The sequence below is a fragment of the Eutrigla gurnardus genome (assembly GCF_963514095.1).
Source record: "Eutrigla gurnardus genome assembly, chromosome: 24".
NCBI classification, from domain to species: Eukaryota; Metazoa; Chordata; class Actinopteri; order Perciformes; family Triglidae; genus Eutrigla; species Eutrigla gurnardus.
The window spans coordinates 8,021,655-8,042,749 of record NC_139935.1 but is presented as its reverse complement, the minus strand read 5'-3'; the positions used below and the strand labels follow the sequence as shown (position 1 = coordinate 8,042,749).

Genomic DNA, 21,095 nt, shown 5'->3' with positions numbered 1-21,095 from the left:
ATGTGTTTTTTTGTTTTGTTTGTTTCTTCGTCGCCTTTCCTCGCCGTGGAGAAATCAATCCGCGCTTCCGGTTGGTTGGACTGGGAATGAATGTGACGCAAAATGGATGTAAAGCTTCGAGAAGGTCCCACGGGAAGAGAGCGACAGCAACCTGTTACACCTTATAAAACAGCTCTCGATGACTTTACACAGTAATAAATAATACAAATACATACTTTAAATCCAATAGTATGATGGGAGTTATTTTGGTGGCTGCTTTGTCACTTAAGCTTATTATCTGACGCCTTCACCTAAAAGCTGTTCATGTTTCATTTCTACGAGTTGTTGTCGTGGCAACACACCGCATGTGAACTTTACGAATACTTTAATAAGATTTTTGCTGACATGAAGTGGAGACTGAGGCGCGAGGACGCCGGCGCGTGCGTTTCTCACGTGGAGAAGACCACATCGGAGGTCCAGACGTCAGTGTTCGATGCTTGCCTCTGATTTCTTTCATCTTCTTGTAAAACAACGCCCCCTGCTGGACGCTCGGTGACATTACACCCAGACAGGTTCGTTCTCTTCAAAACATAAATATGGACAGTTGTTGCACAGATATTTTACAGTATATTGTGATGTAGGTTTGAGAGCTGTAGGATAAGCAATAATAATAATAATAATAATAATAATAATAATAAGCAGGATACTGCAGGGAGTAAACTGAAAGTACCATCACCAGTGTCTTTTTTATATTACAGGCATTATTTATTCATTTTTATATATACATTTTATTTACCTGAATGAATATATTAATTTTATTTTTGAAAATGTATTTCCCATTATGTATTCATCTTATATATACAGTTTATTGACATTCATATATTAATTGTATTTATAAATAATACATTTTTCCAGTGTTTATTCATTTTTCTACATTAATTATATTTACATGAATGAATATATTTGTTTTATTTATAAATGTGTATTTAATTAAATTCATTATTTATTTTTTCAATTCAATTCAAATCACTTTATTCATCCCCGAGGGGCAATTTAAACACACACTGCAACCACATTATTTATTTTTATATATACATTATATTTGCATGAATTAATATATTATTGTATGTCTAGATTGTATTTATTATATTATATATGTGTGCTTCCTGTCTGCATGGACTTCTGGAGCCAGGCATGAGCTTTTTAAAAATAAAATCATTATTTATCTGCAGCTGCAGTATTTATTTTATACAATATGGAAGAAGAAGGAGAAACAAGCTTGCATAGAGTGATGGCATTTTATTTAAAGAGTGGAGTGCTGACAAACATTCATATTGAAAAGTGCGGTGGACTGTACAGAAAGAGCGGCCGTTCGGGTTCGGGGCTGGATGTGAAAACTTTGGTACGTTGTGGTGAGACGGCGGTGCGTTCAGGTGAAGGAAATAATACACGTTCGTTACGACAGCAGAACTATTTGATCCCACTTGAATTCAAACTGAGTGAGCTTCATACAGGAATGGTGATATCTTCTCATCTGGATTCGGAGTACATTCTTTACACGTGTAAACGAGGGAAGCAGGTCCAGGATCAAGGAGACTTCAAATCAGGGGCAGGAGAGGCGGATCTAGCGGGTGGGAGATTGTCCATAATCATAAAATAATGGAATTAAAACTGAACCAAGCAAACAGTAAGTGACGTTAAAACAAGCCCCATCTTTGAATAAAAAAAATTATGTTCTATAATACTTTGATGCTAGTACTTTTTCTACTTCTACTTACTGCAACTAAAATCTGTAATGGGAAAACAATAAGGGTATAAAAAGTGTTTAAAAGAGTAAAAATAAAAAAACAACAACATATCGATACTAAAATACCAGTCATGCTTCTCCCCTGGGTGCAACAAGATGTTAAAACACAGTTAAACCAGTAAGGTGAAGATTCCGGCACACACCAGGGTACCGTTCTAGACACTTTCTCGTTGATAAATTACATTTAAAAACGTATTGTGCCTCCATCACGTCTTCAATCATCGTGAAACAAATCAGAAGTAATACTCGGCAAGTAACTGGCTATAAATAATATAGTATAAATAAATACATTTCTGTCATGAGATACAAAAAAAGGAAGGTTACCATAAATTAATCAGGAATTCTGACAAATGTATTACACTGGTGTGTGCTGGCATCTTTACAACACATTGATATGTTTTGTATTTAACTTCCAGAAACCTTCCAGCCGCTCCAGTTTTCTAGATCCGCCACGCGTAGATGGACATTTAATTCACTATTTGGATGTAAACTACTTTCAAACAAATGTTGAAAAACAGCCCTGGGTCAAATCAAGCAACACAATCCAAGTACATGGATATGATTACATACTTACCATCCAAAATTAATCAAATACATTTTTTAGTGCGGGGTGGGTCAATTATCTCTTTTTGCCAGCTGATCCAGATCTGGTACAAAAATCACTCCCCAAACATCATAAAGTGAGTTACATTCAAATCACAACATGTCACCGCCACATCGTTAGAAAATCTATTTTTTTGTAGATGAAAAATACTGTAACAATAGTAAAGCTTCTGTCTGGAGAAGTCCTGGGGGGGAAATTCCAAAAAACTTGCCCTTGAAGTGGTCCTTTTTTGAAAAAAGGCTGAGTGAGGTTATCACCAGCGGCCACAGGGGGGCGCTGCACACTTCAGGACGTTTTCCACACTGAAAAGCTTTTTTTTGCAGTGAAGGCAGTGGTTGCTTCTTCTTCGACTTCCTGGTATCAAAGAGGTCCCAAAGGCAGTGTGGGTCTTCATTCGTCACATCGTTGGGGTGAAAGCGGAAGTAGGTGCCAAATACAAGGAGGTGCGCAAAAAAAAAAACGACCTCTGTAGTTCAAAAGGCCTTATCAGTTATAAATTAAACCATGAACAGCTTTTTTGGATCCTTTTTGTCCTGCCAGCAGCAGTGCCTGATGGGTAGCCTTGAGCTCGGCTGAGGTTCATTCCAGGCCGAAGGTGCTGGTCTCCTCCACGGCCGTCAGCATCTTCTCATACAGCATGGAGAAGGAGGGGTAGGGGGGCAGGTCCAGCCGGTTGAAGCAGGTGTGAGCTCTGGAGGGAGACCACACATATAATCGGTTATATGGACGATAGAGCCATCCAGGACAAGCGTCCAGGTCTTCCTGTGTTTACCTGGGCAGCGCGGTGACCTTCCCCCACTTCTCCACGCAAAACCTGCGAGGTCCGTTGCTGCCTCGCAGCGAAGCGAAGCCCTCGTAAGGAATGCTGGACGTCCCCGTCACGAACTGAGGAGGGAGACGGAGAAACGGAGGATGAGGAGACTGAAGATGGGATTTAAATTCAATTATTACCGTCAAAATGGAATAAACCATCACGCCGACCTGCAGGAGGCGTAGTCTCTGCTCGTTGTTGAACCTCTCCACCGCCGCCCAGAACCACCGGATGACAATGTGGTTGTCGTGGTAACCTGCACATAACACATCATGTGACTATGGTAGGACAGCTCCTCCTTCATCCCTGTTTACATCACAGCCGGTTCATTTTGCAATCTATGATTATGTTATGATATTTATATTTGGATACCTCCTCTGTACTCCGTGTTGTTCCTCCAGTCCGACAAGTCGATCTCAGCTGTGCCAGCGATCACCAGCTCCAGCTCCCTGGCATCAAACACCGACACCAGCCGGGCATCCACCACCTTACAACACACACGTCAAACATATCGCATCATACGGTCGAAATGTTGAGACAAAATAGTGGTCATAAAGTTCGTTTAGAGAATTAAATGGTATGATGTCACATGACCAGACCTCGTAAAAGCCTCGGACCAGGCTGTCCGTCTGCTGCACCACTCCTCTCTCGATCCTCCACTTCACCATCCGCTCAATGTATTCCTTCTTATTCTTCTCCGACACCGGGATGTTGGCTCCGCCGGCCTTCAGCTCCCTCTCCGTTATCTGCACACAAAATCCTTACGATGACGCTCTTGTTCACCTCAAAGGAATGCCAGCAAAACAATGTCATTTCAGAGCCTCGCCTGTCCGAAGACTTCCTCGTTGACGGTGAAGGTGAGGTCCAGCATCTCCTCTATGTCGTTGTCCTTCATCCACTGGAGGGACTGGTGGAACTCCTCGTCCAGGTACTCCAAGTCGCTCAGGTCGCAGGGACTACATGGTGGGGAACACGGCAGGGAGTGAGAAAGTAACACCCAACCCAGTAAGTGTGAAAATGAAATGGAATAACGTGCATACATGCGCAGGAGGCCTTTATAGAAGGGTCTGGTGAAGAAGGCGTCCAGCAGGTACTGGTGGATCAGAGCCAAACCCAGGATACGCCCGCTGAACCGGAACCTGAAACCCACAGAAAAGTAATCAGGATGCGTCAGCGTTTCGTTCCTAATGCGCGTGAACGGCGCTCCTCACCATTCGTGGTGATTGTCGACGAAGGCCGACATGGGGCTGATCTGGACCGTGTAGGTGTCATTGGCCGAGTACTCGAACAGGCCGTAGTACGGGTTGAAGAGCTCCCTGGAGACCAGGAAGAAGAACTCTCTGGAGGGCCCGCTGTAGTCCAACCTGCGACACACACACACACACACACACGGTGAATACAGCCCAGATGATGACACAGATCTAGGAAGAGCTTACTCACCCCTCCTCCCCGACAAAGCTGACGTAGAGCTTGCTGCGCTGCAGGTCTTTACGGGAATAGCACATGATCTGGTTGAAGGCGTCTTCCAGCAGGTGGTCCCGGCGGATGATCAACCTGAGGCACAAACCCGATGAGTCAACGGACGGATACGTAACCTAGCGTGAGCTGGAACGGATGAAAGACCACCTACTTTAACTTCCCGGGTCCTTGGCCGTAGCCTTTGGTCTCCAGTTTCCTGTAGAAGTTGCGCAGCTTGGCCTCAAAGTCTCTCTTGTAGGGCGCTGGAGCTCGGGCGTTGGCTCTCTGAGTGCCTGCAGGTAGACAATATAATATTAATAATCATGATTATTCTGGACAGCATTGATGATTATGATGCCTTATTCGGGTTTATTCAAAATAAAATAAAATCCAATGGAAGTCGTGTCTCCAGGTCTTACCGGGCGAGTTCTGAGGGGAGGAGACGGGGGAGGCCCGAGGTGACTGGCAGTAGCTGGGGTGAAGCAAGGCGTGAGGAGGCACATAGGACATGACCTCGTCTTCAAACAGGCTGCAGAGGAGAGACAAAGCGAGGGATCGACTCAACGGAGTGGGAGAAAAGGAGAAATGATGAATGAAATAAGGAGGTTAACATCAGGGAGGGAGACCCTGAGGGGGAGCAGGGAGGTCTCACCTTAGTAGCATGACAAGATCAGCATCACCTGACAGCCTGGCCAATCCTGAGCCTCCATCTGTGCGTATGAGCTGCACCTTCTCCCTGTTGTCATAGAGACGGATGCTGACTTGACACAGAAACGCTGTGTACAGTGGTATAGATAGTGTGTGGGTGTGTGTGTGTGTACCTGAGTGAGTGGTTGCGGTTGAAGTCGGGCTGTCTCTCCTGCAAAATCTCAAAGATGTTTGGTTGTCGTAGAAACGCCACGATCTTGTCGTTGTATGCTGGAAGAGAAGCAAAATGACTTTGTGGGCGGGGCCAAACTGGTCTATTCAACCATTTCTCAAGGGGGTTGTGCGTTCATACTGACCCACTGGCACAACGTCCTGGCACTGCCCCCTGTTGGCAGAGGTGAAGGTACTGGAAGGCCGCGGCAGGACGGGCGGGCCGGCGTGACGGGGGTCGTCACCCACCTACAGAGGGAGGGGAGATGGTTAGAGGTTTACCAGCCCCGCTTCCCACCACATCTGTGTTCTTGTTCCATCTTACCAGGCGCCGTGGGCTGACCTCCCCGGCACTGTGGCTGCGTTGGCGAGTCAGGTGTTGGCGGTGAGCCAGGAGGCTCGGGGACCGGGTGCTCTGGAGGGGCAGCCGGGGGTCGATGAAGGTGGTGGCGCGGCAGTTATGGTCCACGAAGAAAGGCTTCACATGCACACACAACAAGAGACCGTCAAGCTACGGGAGACTTAAAGTCTACAAGACATGAAAAACAACCCTTCTGGATCATCGGGTGTAAAAGGAGAATAGCGCTTATAAAGTCAGACCACCTTAAAATGTTTTATCTAAAAATCTATTCTCTTCAGCTTAAATCAGGCCCCTATGTCCCATGGAGGTGGCCCCTACATCATCACCTACGTCCCATCATCATCACCCGTCTCCTGAACCTGCTTTGTGGCCGTTTCATATCAGTGTACCAGAGTGGTGTGGTCCTCACCTTGCCGGTGTGGTCGTGCTTCATCTCCCAGCCTCTGGGCAGCTCCAGCTGTTTGTTGGAGAACATGTTGAGGAAGGCCACCAGGTCCCTGTTGTGCTGGTAGCGCTCAAAGTGGTGAGCGTCGCGGCGCACCTTGCTGATCATGTGCTTCAGACACGTGTTGGTGGTGAACATGCGGTACGCACCCTGGACACGTAGGAGGTCATTTATAGAAGAGAAGAAGAAGAGAATACAGACAGAAGAAAGGTGACACATCTCCTGTGATGATCGAAGACTTTAAACTAGAGATTGAGGCCATAAACTCATGTTTACACTGTTTTCTGAGATACTACATCAAGAGAGAAGTAGGACCATTTTCTCATAGACTTCTATGCAATCAGAGAGAAGTCGCCCCCTGGTGGCCAGTAGAAAGAATAAAGGTTTAAGGGAAGGCATTTTTTTGGGGGGGGTTTTCACAATACATCTCAAATGACTTGTGAAGGAGGAAGTAGAAAAGAGATGCTGATTGGTTGAAAGAAAGAAGAGAGAGAAGAAGAAGAAAAAAACGAGAGTCCGTACAGGGTTGGAATGCAGCACAGTGAAGAAGTCTGGGCTGATGAGGAACTTGGCACAGGGGGACTGAAGCAGCAGGGTCAGGCGAGACCTGGAACTGGACTGAACCACACTGTTGTCCCGACGCAGCTCTGAAACACACACACACAGTGAGACACCACTCATCAGGTCTCCAGGACAGGCTTCAGGGACGGAGGATTACCTGGGATGGAAGGATGCGCGTCGGTCTCATCTGCTGGCAGCTCATTGGCTGGCTGCTCCTCTGGTCTGCTGTCATTGGTTATCGTCCTCCGTATGCTCTGATACCTGGGAAGGTGTGTTTATGTTAATGACAGAGGTGGATTTGTAAAAAGCTTTTTGGTATCGTGACACTGATGAGGTTCTAACCTGCGGTTCAGCTGCTCCATCTGTTGTATGGAGTCGGACCTCTGGAGGGTCTGCAGGGCGGGGGGAGCGGTAGGGCGCTGCCACGTCGTGGTCCTGTTCACGTGGTCCACATAAAAGATGCGACCGTGGCTGTCGATGCGAGCCTCCCAGTCTGGTCAGTGCACATTTTGTTTTTTTAAAAACCTCCCTTATTTGGAATCCAGTATCTGTTTTGTGTTTTGTTTGTGTTGTTGTAGTACTCATTTTGGCCACAAGGTTATGAACATTAAACAGCAGCAATCGTTTTTACAAAAATGTACCAAAAAATATCCTAAAAACTTTATTAACTTAATTTGATCAATAATACACACACTCACTAGGTGGCAGCGGCTCGTCCACTCTCTGGTAGCGACTGATGTCATGGCGGATGGACGGCAGGGAGCGAACAGATGGGTGACCATTGACCTGAGATGTGGCACCTGTTATAATAATAACACATAAAGCAGTGGAATTAGCAAGCAGGCTAGCTAATTAGCCAGCTGTGCAGTGGACATGTCAGAGTGTTCTCCCTTTTACATTAAAGAATCATATATTTACATTTCTAAAAAAAGAAAAAAAATATCCTGGATCTCACCTGTGTCTCTGTCCGCCCCTGCTGTCCTGTTCTGACCGTCTCTAGCCCCGCCCACCTCCTGGCTCTGGGCTCTGCCTCCGGAGGCCTGCATGGACTGCCTCCTTCTCCACACCTCCTCCTGGTCCTGCTCCTCCTGACCATCTCTGCTGCTGGCTGTGGCTCCTGGAATTAACACGTTTTGTTCATGGATAACGCAAGTGCTAAAAACTGCAGTTTCTTTGAATGGCCACTTGGGGCAGGCCATAGACCTTTACAGCTGAAATCAACATATTTAGCTCATTTGCACACAGGAGTTAATAGTGTATACCTACCAACTTCAGAAGCCCCGCCTCCTTGGTCAGCTACAGCGCCGCTTGTAGGGGCGTTCGCCTCGCTGCTCGACGATTCCCCCTCCTCTTCCGCCTTGGGAGCCAATTCTGTTCTTGTGTCCACCTCCTGACGACACGGGAGACAAAAAAGATGAGTGGCGTGACGTGCCAGATCGGTCTCAGCCGCTAAACTCCAGCTGCTCACCTGAATGGGTGAAAGTGGACCGAGTGAGGGACTGCAGAGTGCTGCTTCCTGGTTTGCACCCATCCTGCTGCTCTGCTCCCGACAGGTACCGGACTCCTCCGGCCCGGCCCCCGACGCCTGACACGAGCTAGAGGTGGTTGGCGTTTCCCCGGTGACGTGCGCAGCCTCGGCTGTCGCCCCGGCGACCTCTGTGGTCCCGGCTGCAGCCTCAGCTGTTGCTGTGCTTCCGGGTTCGGCCTCTGCAGGCTCAGATTCAGCACCGGCAGAGGAACCCGCCTCTGTTGTGGCCCCATCTCCGGGCCCCTGTGGCTCGACCTTTGAACCCTCGTCCCCCTCTTCAGACGTAGCCAATCTCCTCGGCGAGTTCGTGCTCTGCTGCGTCCGCGCCTCCTGCTCCCTGTGCTGCCCCGTCGTCTCCTCGTCCTCGTCCGAGTCGATATGCAGCATGGCGTTGAGCCGCGTGTCCGTCGGGAAGCTGGAGCGCAGCTTCGGCACCAGAGGCCGGTCGCCGGGGCTCCTGGGAGCCTCGATGGCGTCCAGGTAGTCGTTGAGCGACACCTGCCGATGGGTGTGGCCCCCCACGGCCACAGCGAGCAGATCCTCCTCTCCCATCTGCCCCGGCTCCCGCCAAATGCTGTCATCGCCATAGCAACAAGCGCCGTTGACCAACAGGGGGCCTTCGTCCGGGCCTGTAGGGGAAGGTCTGTACGCGCCGCGCGATGAAGGGGAGGGGTGAGGGAGGTCTTCGTCGTCTGAGGGACTTCCGGGGTCACCGTTCACCGCACCCAAGAGGGTCCCTATAGCCTCGGGGGAGGCTTCTGGGAGAAAGAGAGGACGGATTAAACACCCCGGGGGTCACATGGTAGAATACAAATGTGGGAGATTCATGCATGAAAATGGTATCTCATATTCACATATCATATCAGCTGAGTGAAATGAACAAAACAGGAAACACACCTTCATGTCCAGTGGATGTGACACCCACTATGAACAGAAGCTGCCCGCTCACATGATCCGTAGGGAGACGACGGCACAGGCTGTAGCTGATTGGCTGATCACTACACACACACACACACACACACACACACACACACACACAGAGACGTGTTTTATCCCTACTGACAGCCGCTCGGGATATCAATAAATCATTATCATGATCAGAGAATACGCAGACACGTCATATCTGCAGTGGTTTTGCTCCACTTATATACCGTGCAGCCCTACCTCCTCCACCCATCAACCTCTGCACACCATACATCATAGTTCACGAGAGTGCATGATGCCCTCGCTTGCGGATCAATATCAAATCCATGGCCGAACAATGAGCTGATTAGAACATATCGATCGGTATTGACGGAGTCGCTGTGGTTAAGTGCTGAAGGTCAGATGACTGTTGGCCTCCTCAGACTCCTCATTTAAAACAACACTCTCAGCTGAACCTCTCATATCAACGTGTGTGTGTGTGTGTGCGCGCGTGTGTGTGTGTGTGTGTCGACTCACTCGGCGGTCGGCCCCTCCAGAAGTCTCTGCACGGGGAGAATCAGCTGACCCAGGAAGCGCTTGATGATTGGGCGGCTCTTGGAGAACTTATCCTTCACCTCGATCTCCAGCACGTCGGTCATCAGAGCCACGAAGGTGTACTTCTACAGGAAGATCAACATTAATAACACATTACGTGGACATTGTCTAATAAACATAAATGTATTGGGCCGACCTCCCCGTGCCACACAGGGTTGGTGGTGTTGGCGATGATGGAGGAGCGTCTCTCCTGGCCGTGGTGGGTGAACTTGGGGAGGCCGCTCCTCTTCCCAGGATGGATGGACATCTTCAGGTAGGGGTCAGGGTTGAAGAACATGCCCTTCTTCAGGCCCACCGCCCGGATGTCTGGAGTGGGAAAAACACATTCATAAGGATGCAAGTTTATATTTTTTGACATATTTTATATATCCTGTAAAATCAAAGCCAGCCACCAGTGCATGTAGCCTGATCCTTATACCTGATAGGGTGAAGCTGACTAGTTTCCGACAGTGCTCAGTCCCTGATTGGTCCTCCACTCGGCCTTCACTGCCCACCTGATGGGGAAACAAGCACATAGACAGCAATGTGAATGGATCTCAATACGAGTACAAAGAGACTCAAATCACCACAAAAAAACATTAAATTACAACAAAAAGACACACAAAGAGACACACATATTTTTTGTGTGGGAATATTGTATCTATAGTTGGAAGCCAAGTATGGATTTTTGTTATTCTGTAAACTATTAATATTGTAAATACAAATAAACCTTTTGGTAACAAGTGCTGCTTCGGTCCACTAGGTGGTGCTGTGTTTTTGGTGGTGTGGTCTTGGGTAATGTACTCTACATGTAGATGGGACACATGCCAACATACCAGTACTCCAGGGTTCTTGACGGTGATGCAAGGTGTTGTTGCTCTCAATGCTCCACTTACACCATGATAGTACTTAAAGCAGATCTTCGTCTCCGCTGTGGAGGGAACACAACCACAACCGATTTTAAGCTCAGTGGAACAGGTGGAATGCCCCCCCCCCCCCCTCCCCCCTCCGTCCCCGGCAGCACCCATGGGATCCACTCACGCTCCATGAAGTTGGGATCTGGCTCCAGCCTCCACACGATCTGTCCCCTCTGGGTGCCATTCACGCCGCGGTTCTTCGAGTCCCAGACGTTGGCCACACACGTCTCATCTGTGAAACACGCATTCACGTTTTTACATTCACAAGCTGTTCCTTTTCACACAGATGAGATCGTTTTTTTAAATATTAAATCTAAAAGAAGCAACAAACAGACACGGATTACTGGTGACAGTAAGGCTATGGAGGCCAGGCTGCTTTAGGCTGACAGCCAGGCTGGAAACGGTGCTTGCCCCGGGGAGAGAAACTCCAGAAATCCCCCCTGCATGGGTCAATACCATCGCAGAGCTGCAAGGATCGCCTTTCAGACGAACCGAGCCAAGCCTTTAGCGGGGACCGCCATTTATCTCACATCAAATGTAGCGCCGGGGTGTTTCACTGCACCAGACTCCATTTAAAAAACAGCCATTTATACGCGAGATGGTTTGATAGTGTTAAATTCCTCAAGCAGGGAGAGAGGAACCGAGACTTTATTGTATCCTAATCTGTGTTTACATTTTTTAAATTCAATTATTAATTTATTTTTGTTATATTGTCACTTTGTTTGTTACTTGGTTGATACTGAGAAAGAAATAAAGTTGTCCAAAAAAATCAATTCAGGGTTGGAGTTCAAATTGATTGATTGTATGTAATAACAATAAAAAACATAATCATACCAATTAAGAAATTAATAATAAAAACATAAGTACCATAATAATAATTATAATAACAATTATTATTATTATTATTAGTAGTAGTTATTTAGTCATATCTATTACATTAAAATAATACATATGGAGTCCATAAAAGATATTTCATAATTAAACTGTGATACACAATCCTCAACTGTTTATGGTTCATTATTTGTAGATATGGGAGGGAAGGTGTTGCAGGTGTTTTTTTCCAAGTCAAGAGGAGAGAAAGAAAAATAATAAGGGACAGAGTGCCTGGCTTCCTCCCCATCTCAATCCTTTTCTTCCGGTAAGCAGTGTCCTCTGAGGATAGACGCTCATAACGACGCACTTGCAAAGTTGTGTTTATGTGTGTGGGAAAGCGAGAGGATGTAATATGAGAAGACACACTCTTTAATGCTACTGCTGCTGAGTCAGCATCACTTTTCATCAGGGTAACCTACTGCCCCCCCCACCCCCACCCTCTTTTTTTCCCCTGCACACAAGCGCACCATCCATTAGCCAGCTAATGTAGACTGTAATGCTATCATATCACTACCCTACAGCAACTTTTATTAGACCACCAGACAGACGGACTACTCATAGAAATAGAAGGAGTAGAACAGACATTGTACGGTTTTCATTTGATTGCCACTCGCCCCATCCTGCTACATCAGGTCCCTCAGACCTGAGAATATAGTTTATAAATTATGATGTCAGTACCAATACCAGTCTCCTAGTTGCTATGCAACAAGTGAACAGAAATTACCCTATACATTTCCTCGTGAAGTTATGTCTAGTTTGTGGGTTTAAAAATCTGCACTACTGCCAAAAACAACATTATGCTTGATTTCGGAGTTCCACCTGGCACCTGTACAGTTACACTCCAAGTATAGTATACAAATATCTATCACTACGTGCACCTCTGTTGGGTCACATGAAAGATAGTCCCCCACCTGAAGCAGACTGTTCCATACTTCAGAGAGGGGAGGTGCGTTTGCTCACCGATGTGGTACAGGCCGATCCAGTCAGTGGCATCCACTTCCTCCTTGATGTCCCAGGAGATGACCAAGTGGCTTTGGCCGAGAGTCAGCTGGTACGTAGACGCCGTGAGCGACGAGCGGCTGTCCGACGTCACAAGGTCCGTGTCGCTATTGGCCCGCTGGAGCCCCACCGGCATTTCTGGTTGGCTACTTGACGACATAGTGGACGAGGCTCCGACTTCCCCCTGCACCGACAGGCTGCGGAGGTTTTCTGCGCCGATTGTGTACGGTCGGGTGTGTGGCGTGCGCCGACGCACCGCCAGCAGGTGGTCCCGGGCGCTGCCGTTGGGCGACGCCGAAGACGACGGGGACGAGGGAGAGGAGGAGGCCGTGGCGGCCGTCGCCATGGCTCCCGCAGAAGAGGGGGGGGAGAAGGTAGGGGGAAAGAAGCGAGGGGGCGAGGACGACATTGGGTGGTGGTGGTGGTGGTGGTGATGGTGGTGGGAGTGGGGCTGGGGGTGAGGATGGTGGTGGTGGTTGTGGTGGTGGTGGGGGGAGGAGGGGGCAGAGGAGGACAGGGAAGGGGAGGATGATTGAGGGCGGGGGCGAGGGGGGAGGACAGCTGTTGCAAGAGAGGGCCGAATGGTGGAGGCTGAGTGGGTGGGCCAAAAAAAAAAAGAGGGACGGGGGAAGCAAGAAGGTAAAGGAAGGCCTTAAGTGTAAAATCGCTCCTCTAGACCGAACTGAAGAAGTGACAAATAGCAACTAAAAAAAATGGAATTCCTTGGTGGACATTTCTTTGGCCCTCTTGGCGTTCCCTTGGGCAAGGCACTTCAGAGTTCCCGGATTCCACAAGGCGTCATTCAAGGTGTTATGAGGCAGTTGGAACCAACCTCTCTCTTCTTTGCCCCTTTCTCTCTTGGATCAGTATGGATACCACATTTCCACTGGGAATGTCGATGCTGATTAATCCCCCCGGGACACCGGTCCATTCTGCAAATGTCTTGCTCTAGGGCACTACAGCACTTTGTAAATCATCCATTACGACATAGGCAAGTGGCGGAGGTGGGAGATGAGCAGAAAGGAGGTGAGGAATTAAGGATGAATCCGGGAATCCTTCTGCTGGTCGGTCTGGGGAGGAGGGGGTGATGACGGGGTGAACACCTACAGGGAGAGAGACAGGAAGTAAGAAAGGGCAAAGAGGAGGATGATGATACTTTATTTGTAAGATGACGACGGCCAAAATGCAGACATTTTCAAAACCGACGTCACCATGACTACGTCCACTTCTTATATACCGCCAATTACACCACCTTCATTGACTTGACAACACAAAAGACGAGTTTGTAAAGACCTTTCCACACAGGTACATCAGAGGTCAACGGGTTCAAGTCCGCATCCTGAATGGATACAAATAAAACCATATCCTGTTGACCTTTCAAAACATTGCACACACACCTCCTTTCTTTTAGTCTCACTCTCTCTCTTTCTCTCTCTCAGACACACACACAGTCGCCATTGGTTGCCGGTGATTGCATGTGTCCGCACCAGGCACGTCAGAGCTACCGATTAGCAGCCACTCCCCTCCTTCCTCTCCTATCCTTCTTTGCCATTAGGAGAGTGAATGTGCAGTCACACAAAAGTGCTTTGAATAGCCTTGTCGAATTAAAAAACAGCTTTGCCTTACAATACATAAAATGACTAATTCACACCTGGATGTTGCCTATGGGCTCATTTTCGGAGGAAACGTTCAGGAATAGTTGCAAAACCCCTTCCTGGAAGTCGTCTTATAGGCATCCAACAATAAGAAGTCAAAAGGTCATCAAGGAAAAAGTAGGACACATCATTTTAGTTTGAAATATGACTTATTTTTGTCCTGCAGAATCCCAATGCAGTTTCCTTACTTTTCCAAAAGAAATTATAGGCTTTTACTTTGGCTCTTTGTCTCTTTTGTCTTTTTCATTCCATTTTTTTTTGTTCACCAGCAAACCCACAATGATGCGAGAGATGCAACAATAAAACATTGACTTATCCAGGCTCATGCACACACACATCTGGACAGATGTATAAATAACTCAGCGGAGAGGCCAACGCTGAGTGGAGCTGCTGGCAGAGTTTAAAGCCACTTGTGCCCAAATAGCTGCCACACAAATATTAAAATAAAAATTAAAGACGATGCTGAATGAATGCATGCTTTGTACTAAGAAATGAAAGCATGCTGACACACCGTTTCACTCTCTCCTTTTTCAAAGAAAACAAGTGTCCTTGATCCAGCCGTAGGATTAAAACAGAGAAGGGGGGGGGGGGGGGGGGATTTGCTGTTGATAGAATGCCTTCTCTAATCCGCTGCTTTAACACAGTTTCAATCTGCAACAGCCGTGTTTACAGCTTTGGGGGGCATCGATTGATAGATATTCATGGTGATTTTTCCTACAATATTATACCTGAGCTCATATTCAGGAAGTTTAGTGAGCTGTGTTCTAACTAACTAACTAACTGACTGACTAACTACATAGTTAACTAGATATCTAGCCACCTAAATAACTACCTAGAAAGCTACCTAACTAGAGAGCTACCTAGTTGGCTAACTACCTAGCTAATGAGCTACCTAGCTTACTGGCTGACTAACTACCTAGCCAACTTGATATCTAGCTACCTAGCTGGCTAACTACCAAGCTAATGAGCTACCTAGCTAACTGGCTGACTAACTACCTAGCCAACTAGATATCTAACTAACTAGCTGACTAACTACTTAGCTAACAAACTCCCTCGCTAAATAGCTACCTTGCTAGCTAGCTGGCTAACTACCTAGCTAAGTAGATAACTAGCTGACTAACTACTTAGCTCACTAGATAGCTACCTAGCTGGCTAACTACCTAGCTAATGAGCTACCTAGCTAACTGGCTGACTAATTACCTAGCGGGACATCCATCTCCCGAGCTGCATCCTCTCTCTTCTCTCTTACCATCACGACTGATGTGTCGCCACCAGAACAACAAACAACCATCACCATTTTCTTTTGTACTAGTCACATGACCACTGACAGCAGGTTTATGTCTGTTCTGTAAATGTTCTATGATCCACATCAAATCTGACATAGTTTACCTGCATGTTACTGAACAGTGGAGGTCATCTCAAATAATATATATAATACAAACTGAAAATTTATAAACTCTGTTATGGACGAACAGGACATTTTAATGTACAGTTTGTGAGATTATTAAAGGGAAAGTCAGATCAAATTACATTATAGCATAAGAAAATACATTGTGACTGCTGCCGATTTTGATGGCGAAAATGGTGCATGTTATTTTAAAAGTTACACTTCGAGCACCGCATGGTAACTTGAAGGTCACCGGACCAAAATGTATCTTAAGACGCGTATATTCTCCTCCCCTAACCTCACCCCTGTCCCCCTCTCGCACATACTCAAGTGACCTTTGACCTGAACATTCCACGTTAGGCATGCCCATAAAACGCTGCACTGCTCACACCAAAAGCTTAACATCTTTAAGTGTCGGCCGGCGCCAAGCACCACCCCCATGCAACCAAATACTGAGCTGACATTTGAATACTCCACATTTTTAGCGCAAGTAAACCACTATAAATAAATATAATAACACAGCAGTTATATTGTGCATATTCTCAAGAGAGGATGAAACAGTTTGGGACATATTTGTGGGACAAAAAGCATCTCAACTTAAAGCCACATTTCTCTGACACCAAGGAGGCAAACTGTCATCACTGAACGCAGATTTTACAAGTTTTTATCCCGGAGGGAATGTGAAGCTACTTCCCGTCTAATTGTAATGCAGTTGGTGTCCGGCCTGTCAGTTTCAAATGACTGGAGAAGACGAATCGCCGAGCTGTGGCAGAGCCGAAGCGATTAAGTGTGTTTTTGTATCCTGTATTTATCAAATCAGGCTCCATTTTTTTTCACTTCTCTACCATGATAGTAAGCAACACCTCATAATTGTCATAACATCATATATTAGATTAGATTTACTAGCACTGCTTCAGCAGACTAACTATGCACAGGATGTGTGTGTGTGTACATACACAGGTGGATGTACATAAACAATGTAACACACACAAGCAGAGACGTGGAGACCCTGAGTGGATCGATGGAGTGTGTAGACTAGAGATGACTCATCATGTCTCCGAGAGTGAGAGTGTGTGTGTGTGTGTGTGTGTGTGTGTGTGTGTGTGTGTGTGGTCATGTGACCGGGGCTTTGATTAAAGTGTGTGAGATCATAAGCTATTATGTTGGAGGTGAGCTGCGCCCACTTTAGCTTAAAGGCACTGATGTAGTTACCTTGACCTCTAAATCCCCAGGTGTCCATTGTTTTTGTATCGACAATAACATCTATTATTATTGTCATCATCATCGTGATTATATAAGTAGTAGTGGTAGAATATGATAATAATACAAATCACCAATCAAAAATTCTTGCTCCAAACGGGACACTAACATCAGTCTCCTGAGTGAAAGTCCTGTTTTTGACCCGTCCACCAGCTAGACCTCCTCCCCTGAAAAGCCCGTACTGTGCGAGATGAATCCATCCCCCCCAGCATCAGCTTCAAGTCTGCAGCTTATTTATACACGGCGATACTTTGGAACTAAATATACACACAAGCTGGGGAAAAACAGACGCAGGCACTGACATCAAAACACCACAGTGGTTGTGCAAACAAACACACTGGAAGTCATTCACACACCCCTAAAAGTCTGCATTTGATCGGGAACTACTTTGTTCCGCTCGGACGATGACTCAAACCGTTTCCTATAAAACAGAAACGGTTTGTGGGAGAATCTCATCCCACCGACGGAAGAATTCTAGGCTGAAATCAAAATACCCCCGATGTTCTTCTAGGCGGAGCAGTCTGCCCAGGACGTCACTGAATTATAAAAGTGTCTGAGCTCGGAGAGGTTCAGACATGAAAAAGGAAAAAAATAGTCCCGTCAGTCTAATTTAATCACAAAGTGGAGCTCCAGTGGAGAAGGCTGACCCTGAAGGAGCCAAGAAATGTGTCCTATTTGCCCAAATAACACTCATGGTGGCACGCCGGTCGGTTTCGCGTCATAGCAAATTAACGGCATATTAAAGATGAATTTACCGCTATGGACGTGGAAGAGGTTCATGCAAATGTGACACACACACACACACACACACACACAATCCTGAAATAGCTGTAGCGTGATTGGAGAACAATGAGGCGGTCCCGTCAGAGGCGACAGCTTCCTGTCCCCCCAACAAACCCATCACATTCCTCCGTGCCAGGTTGCATGTGCGCATTCTTGTCGGACTAAAGCGGCCGATCCAATGTGACAGAATTGACTTAACTGAAAGGAACTACTGGGACGGTGTGAAAATCTGTCCTGGGGAAAATAATAACAAGTTTTTTTTTTTAAACGGGCTGTTTCCACTTATGTATGATGATTCTGATAATTTAAATTCCCCACCATCAACTTATTGGAATAAAACCCTATATCGACTGGTGTACCACTTTATACTGGTTTGTCACTTCCTGTGTGTAGATCAGGGGCGGGATGCACTGATACTGTAAGTGGAATATATATCAGGTCAAAAATAGGCTTAATACTAACCGTCATACAATAATCTAGCATCTATTGATAAGTGTTTTAACCTCGTACATAAAGGACATTTCTGGAAGTTCTTACAGAAAAGTTGTATCATATCCAAGTCTTACAATGTGGCTGATAACATGTGTAATTGTGATCATCCAAGTGTGCATTTCATGTCATTATTGTTGGTGTGGTTACAGTCTGCTGCGTTATTTTAAGACCCTGGCAGGAAGCGAAAGAGTGGGTTAGTCTTTCAAATGTATGCTCAGAAGAATAAGTGGGGATCAGGATAAAGGGGTGTCCCCCAGGGACCCGTTCTGGGATTACATGGAAATTGATTTCGGTCTCCTCTATGGCTATGTGATCCCGTATTAAGACTCAAGACATGGATGACATGTTTTCCATCTTGAATTATTCATTAATGTCTTTGTATCAAGCTTTGCAAAAACTAATAAAAGTACATTTTGAAAAAAAAAAAAAAATGCTTAGTACACGTCATAATCTCCCTTGGATTGCAATGCAAAGATGCAGTCAGGTGGTGCTGGAGGATATAGATTGCTACTGATCCCTGAGCAGGACACTGGAAGATGATACTTGCTCAAGATTCCTCCTGCACAGATCTTATCCAGCATAACTTTATCTCCAAAGAGGAATGCTACACGGAACGTTGGTTTATGGACTAAAGCCCTAAAGCGTCCCCTGTTTTATGCTCTATTTGACTCTAAATGGACCATAATTTACCTAATTAACACCATATGGATTGGAGATTTGTATTGGTCAGATCCACACGGTCACTCCCTTCGCTGGTTGCAAAAACTCCAAGATGGCGACAATAAAGAGACAATAAACTCATGTTTGCGATGTTTACTGAGACAATAATTAATGTGAGAAGTAGGGTCATTTGCTCATAGTCGTCCTCTGCTGGCCAACAGAGAGAATGCACGTTCAGGCATCTCAGCGTTGGCTTCACTTTTCAGGGAGGTTTCCACCTGCCTCAGACCTTCAAATGTGATTTTTTTCTTCAGCAAAGATTATGGATCAGATGACTTGTTAGTGACAAACATCTGGAAGAGACATCTCGATGCTAACCTCATTGTGAGCCAAACAATCTCACGTCAACCCCAGCCTCCACTGTAGTTGATTATACAGATTACGATCAGTTATTGAGCTTTTCGGGGTGGGGGTATAGGAGATGCCCCGGTGTTGATCTTATTGTGTGTGTGAGCAGGTTGACATCACTGTTTGCATTCAAGCCGATTTTATTCTCGCTTTTTGTTGTTGTTGTCTTATTATTAGGCCTTTATTTGTCACCACATACACCATGACTCCATCCGCTCATAATAGCAGCCCATTCAGAGGAACGAGGGCTGAGATAACAAATGTGATGAGATAGGCGTGTGGGGCTGGTGTACAAAAATAAACTAACATGGCGTATATGTGAAGCAGCTCACTTACCTCGGTTAACGTTGCAAACACCTGCATGCAAAGAAGAAGTCGTTGAATTATGGACGACGGTCCTCCACACGGCCCAGACACCACCGACGCTTCATCGGCTTCCAAGCCGGGGATGCGGTGCTCCGGAGCCCGTTGACAGCGCCGCCGCTCCCCGGTAGTCCAACCTCCGGTCGAAAGGGGAGCTCGGAATGTTTTCCTACTCCCGTTTCGAAGCCACGGTTGACATCCCTTCTGTCTCCGCGGCGCCGCTGACTTCCCCGCGATGTTGCCAGGCTGGGCAGAAAGACGAGTTCATATCTTATTTATTTGGCTGGACCTCTTCGACATCCGTCGCCCCGTTTCCGCTGCACTTTAAACCCGTTTTGCTCACCGTCTGCCATGTTGGATGGAGATAAAACCAACAGGCATTCACGTTACAGCGACATATTTCCGTTAGAAGTGCTGGTTGGGAACTTTTTTTAAATGCCAGGCCTTGTTGTTGGAGTCCATATTGACCGAGTTCAGCATCAAAATAACTGATTTAACACCTCCCACCACCCCTTCCCCCCTCCTTTCTCTGGTGCTGGTTTTCCAAAATCAGGTTCGGGAGCTAGTAACGGTCGCTAGACAACGACGAGCCCCCGCCATAGAGTTTAAGTCCCACCCCTTGTAAAATAATCTTTAAAAATGACAAAAATCATATCAAAATGCTTTGTCTCCCGCTGTGGGCTACTGTAGATTTTTCCCGAAAAAGATCCACCGGAAAGGGGCGGGGCAAAGCCTATATAGAAATAGAATAGAAGTAGAATGGACATTTAACTGTTTTCAGTTTGCTAGGTTGCCCTAAAGCTAGTTAGCTAGCTAGTTAGTTAGTTAGCCAGGTTAGTACTTTTATTCTTCTTTCAAAACATGAAACATAAAATGAAGTGAATATATTTATACAAATATAATAGATATATTTTTTATATAAATTAAAAACATAAGCAATTATTACAAAATAAAAACATTTTTCCACCTTTCAAAATAAATACAGACAATATTAAATATAGATAGATAGATATTAGAAAAGTCTTTATCCAATTAATTTCAGTTTAACCATCTGCATTCATGAGATACAATCTTATTAATTAAAGTCATTTGCAGATATTCAGCAAAAAGTGCTATTGATATATTGAATTGTGGTATATTAGCTAACAGTATGTGTGTATACGACAGAAATACAAACTCATACTCTAAATGTGTAGAGGTTATTATGCATTTTAATGATGTTCGTAAAATATGGTGTAAATCCAGGCTATAGATGTCCTAATAAATCTTGGTCTATATGGACTTGATTGCCCCTCTAAAACAGTAGATCATAAAACAAAGTGAGTTACCTCTGACCCCGCCAAAAAAGCAAGCATAGTGAAATTCACCAATGTGGAAGAATCTCAGCCT

At 46.0% G+C, this 21,095-nt stretch overlaps 1 protein-coding gene across 2 annotated transcripts; it reads right to left on the bottom strand.

Moving 5' to 3' along the window:
* Window positions 1–1,269: 1,269 nt before the first annotated feature.
* On the bottom strand, window positions 1,270–20,212 carry hecw2b (HECT, C2 and WW domain containing E3 ubiquitin protein ligase 2b). 2 transcript variants are annotated; one of them, XM_084003940.1, is made up of 31 exons: window positions 19,680–20,212; window positions 12,660–13,801; window positions 10,951–11,058; window positions 10,746–10,840; window positions 10,349–10,424; window positions 10,067–10,236; window positions 9,853–9,995; window positions 9,310–9,410; window positions 8,353–9,170; window positions 8,151–8,274; window positions 7,840–8,001; window positions 7,583–7,684; window positions 7,227–7,377; window positions 7,042–7,145; window positions 6,846–6,970; window positions 6,288–6,473; window positions 5,843–5,995; window positions 5,664–5,766; window positions 5,481–5,577; window positions 5,312–5,395; window positions 5,079–5,188; window positions 4,832–4,952; window positions 4,642–4,755; window positions 4,413–4,565; window positions 4,242–4,340; window positions 4,028–4,157; window positions 3,801–3,947; window positions 3,574–3,688; window positions 3,372–3,457; window positions 3,163–3,275; window positions 1,270–3,081 (listed from the first exon to the last, which is right to left on the bottom strand). In XM_084003940.1, the coding sequence occupies exons 2-31, from the start codon at window positions 13,105–13,107 to the stop codon at window positions 2,970–2,972; spliced, it is 4,650 nt and encodes a 1,549-aa protein (XP_083860066.1). In that variant the 5' UTR covers window positions 13,108–13,801; window positions 19,680–20,212; the 3' UTR covers window positions 1,270–2,969. The 2 variants fall into 2 exon arrangements, with proteins under 2 accessions (XP_083860066.1, XP_083860067.1); XM_084003941.1 differs by having other exon boundaries at window positions 8,353–9,167.
* Between the last annotated feature and the right edge of the window lie 883 nt (window positions 20,213–21,095).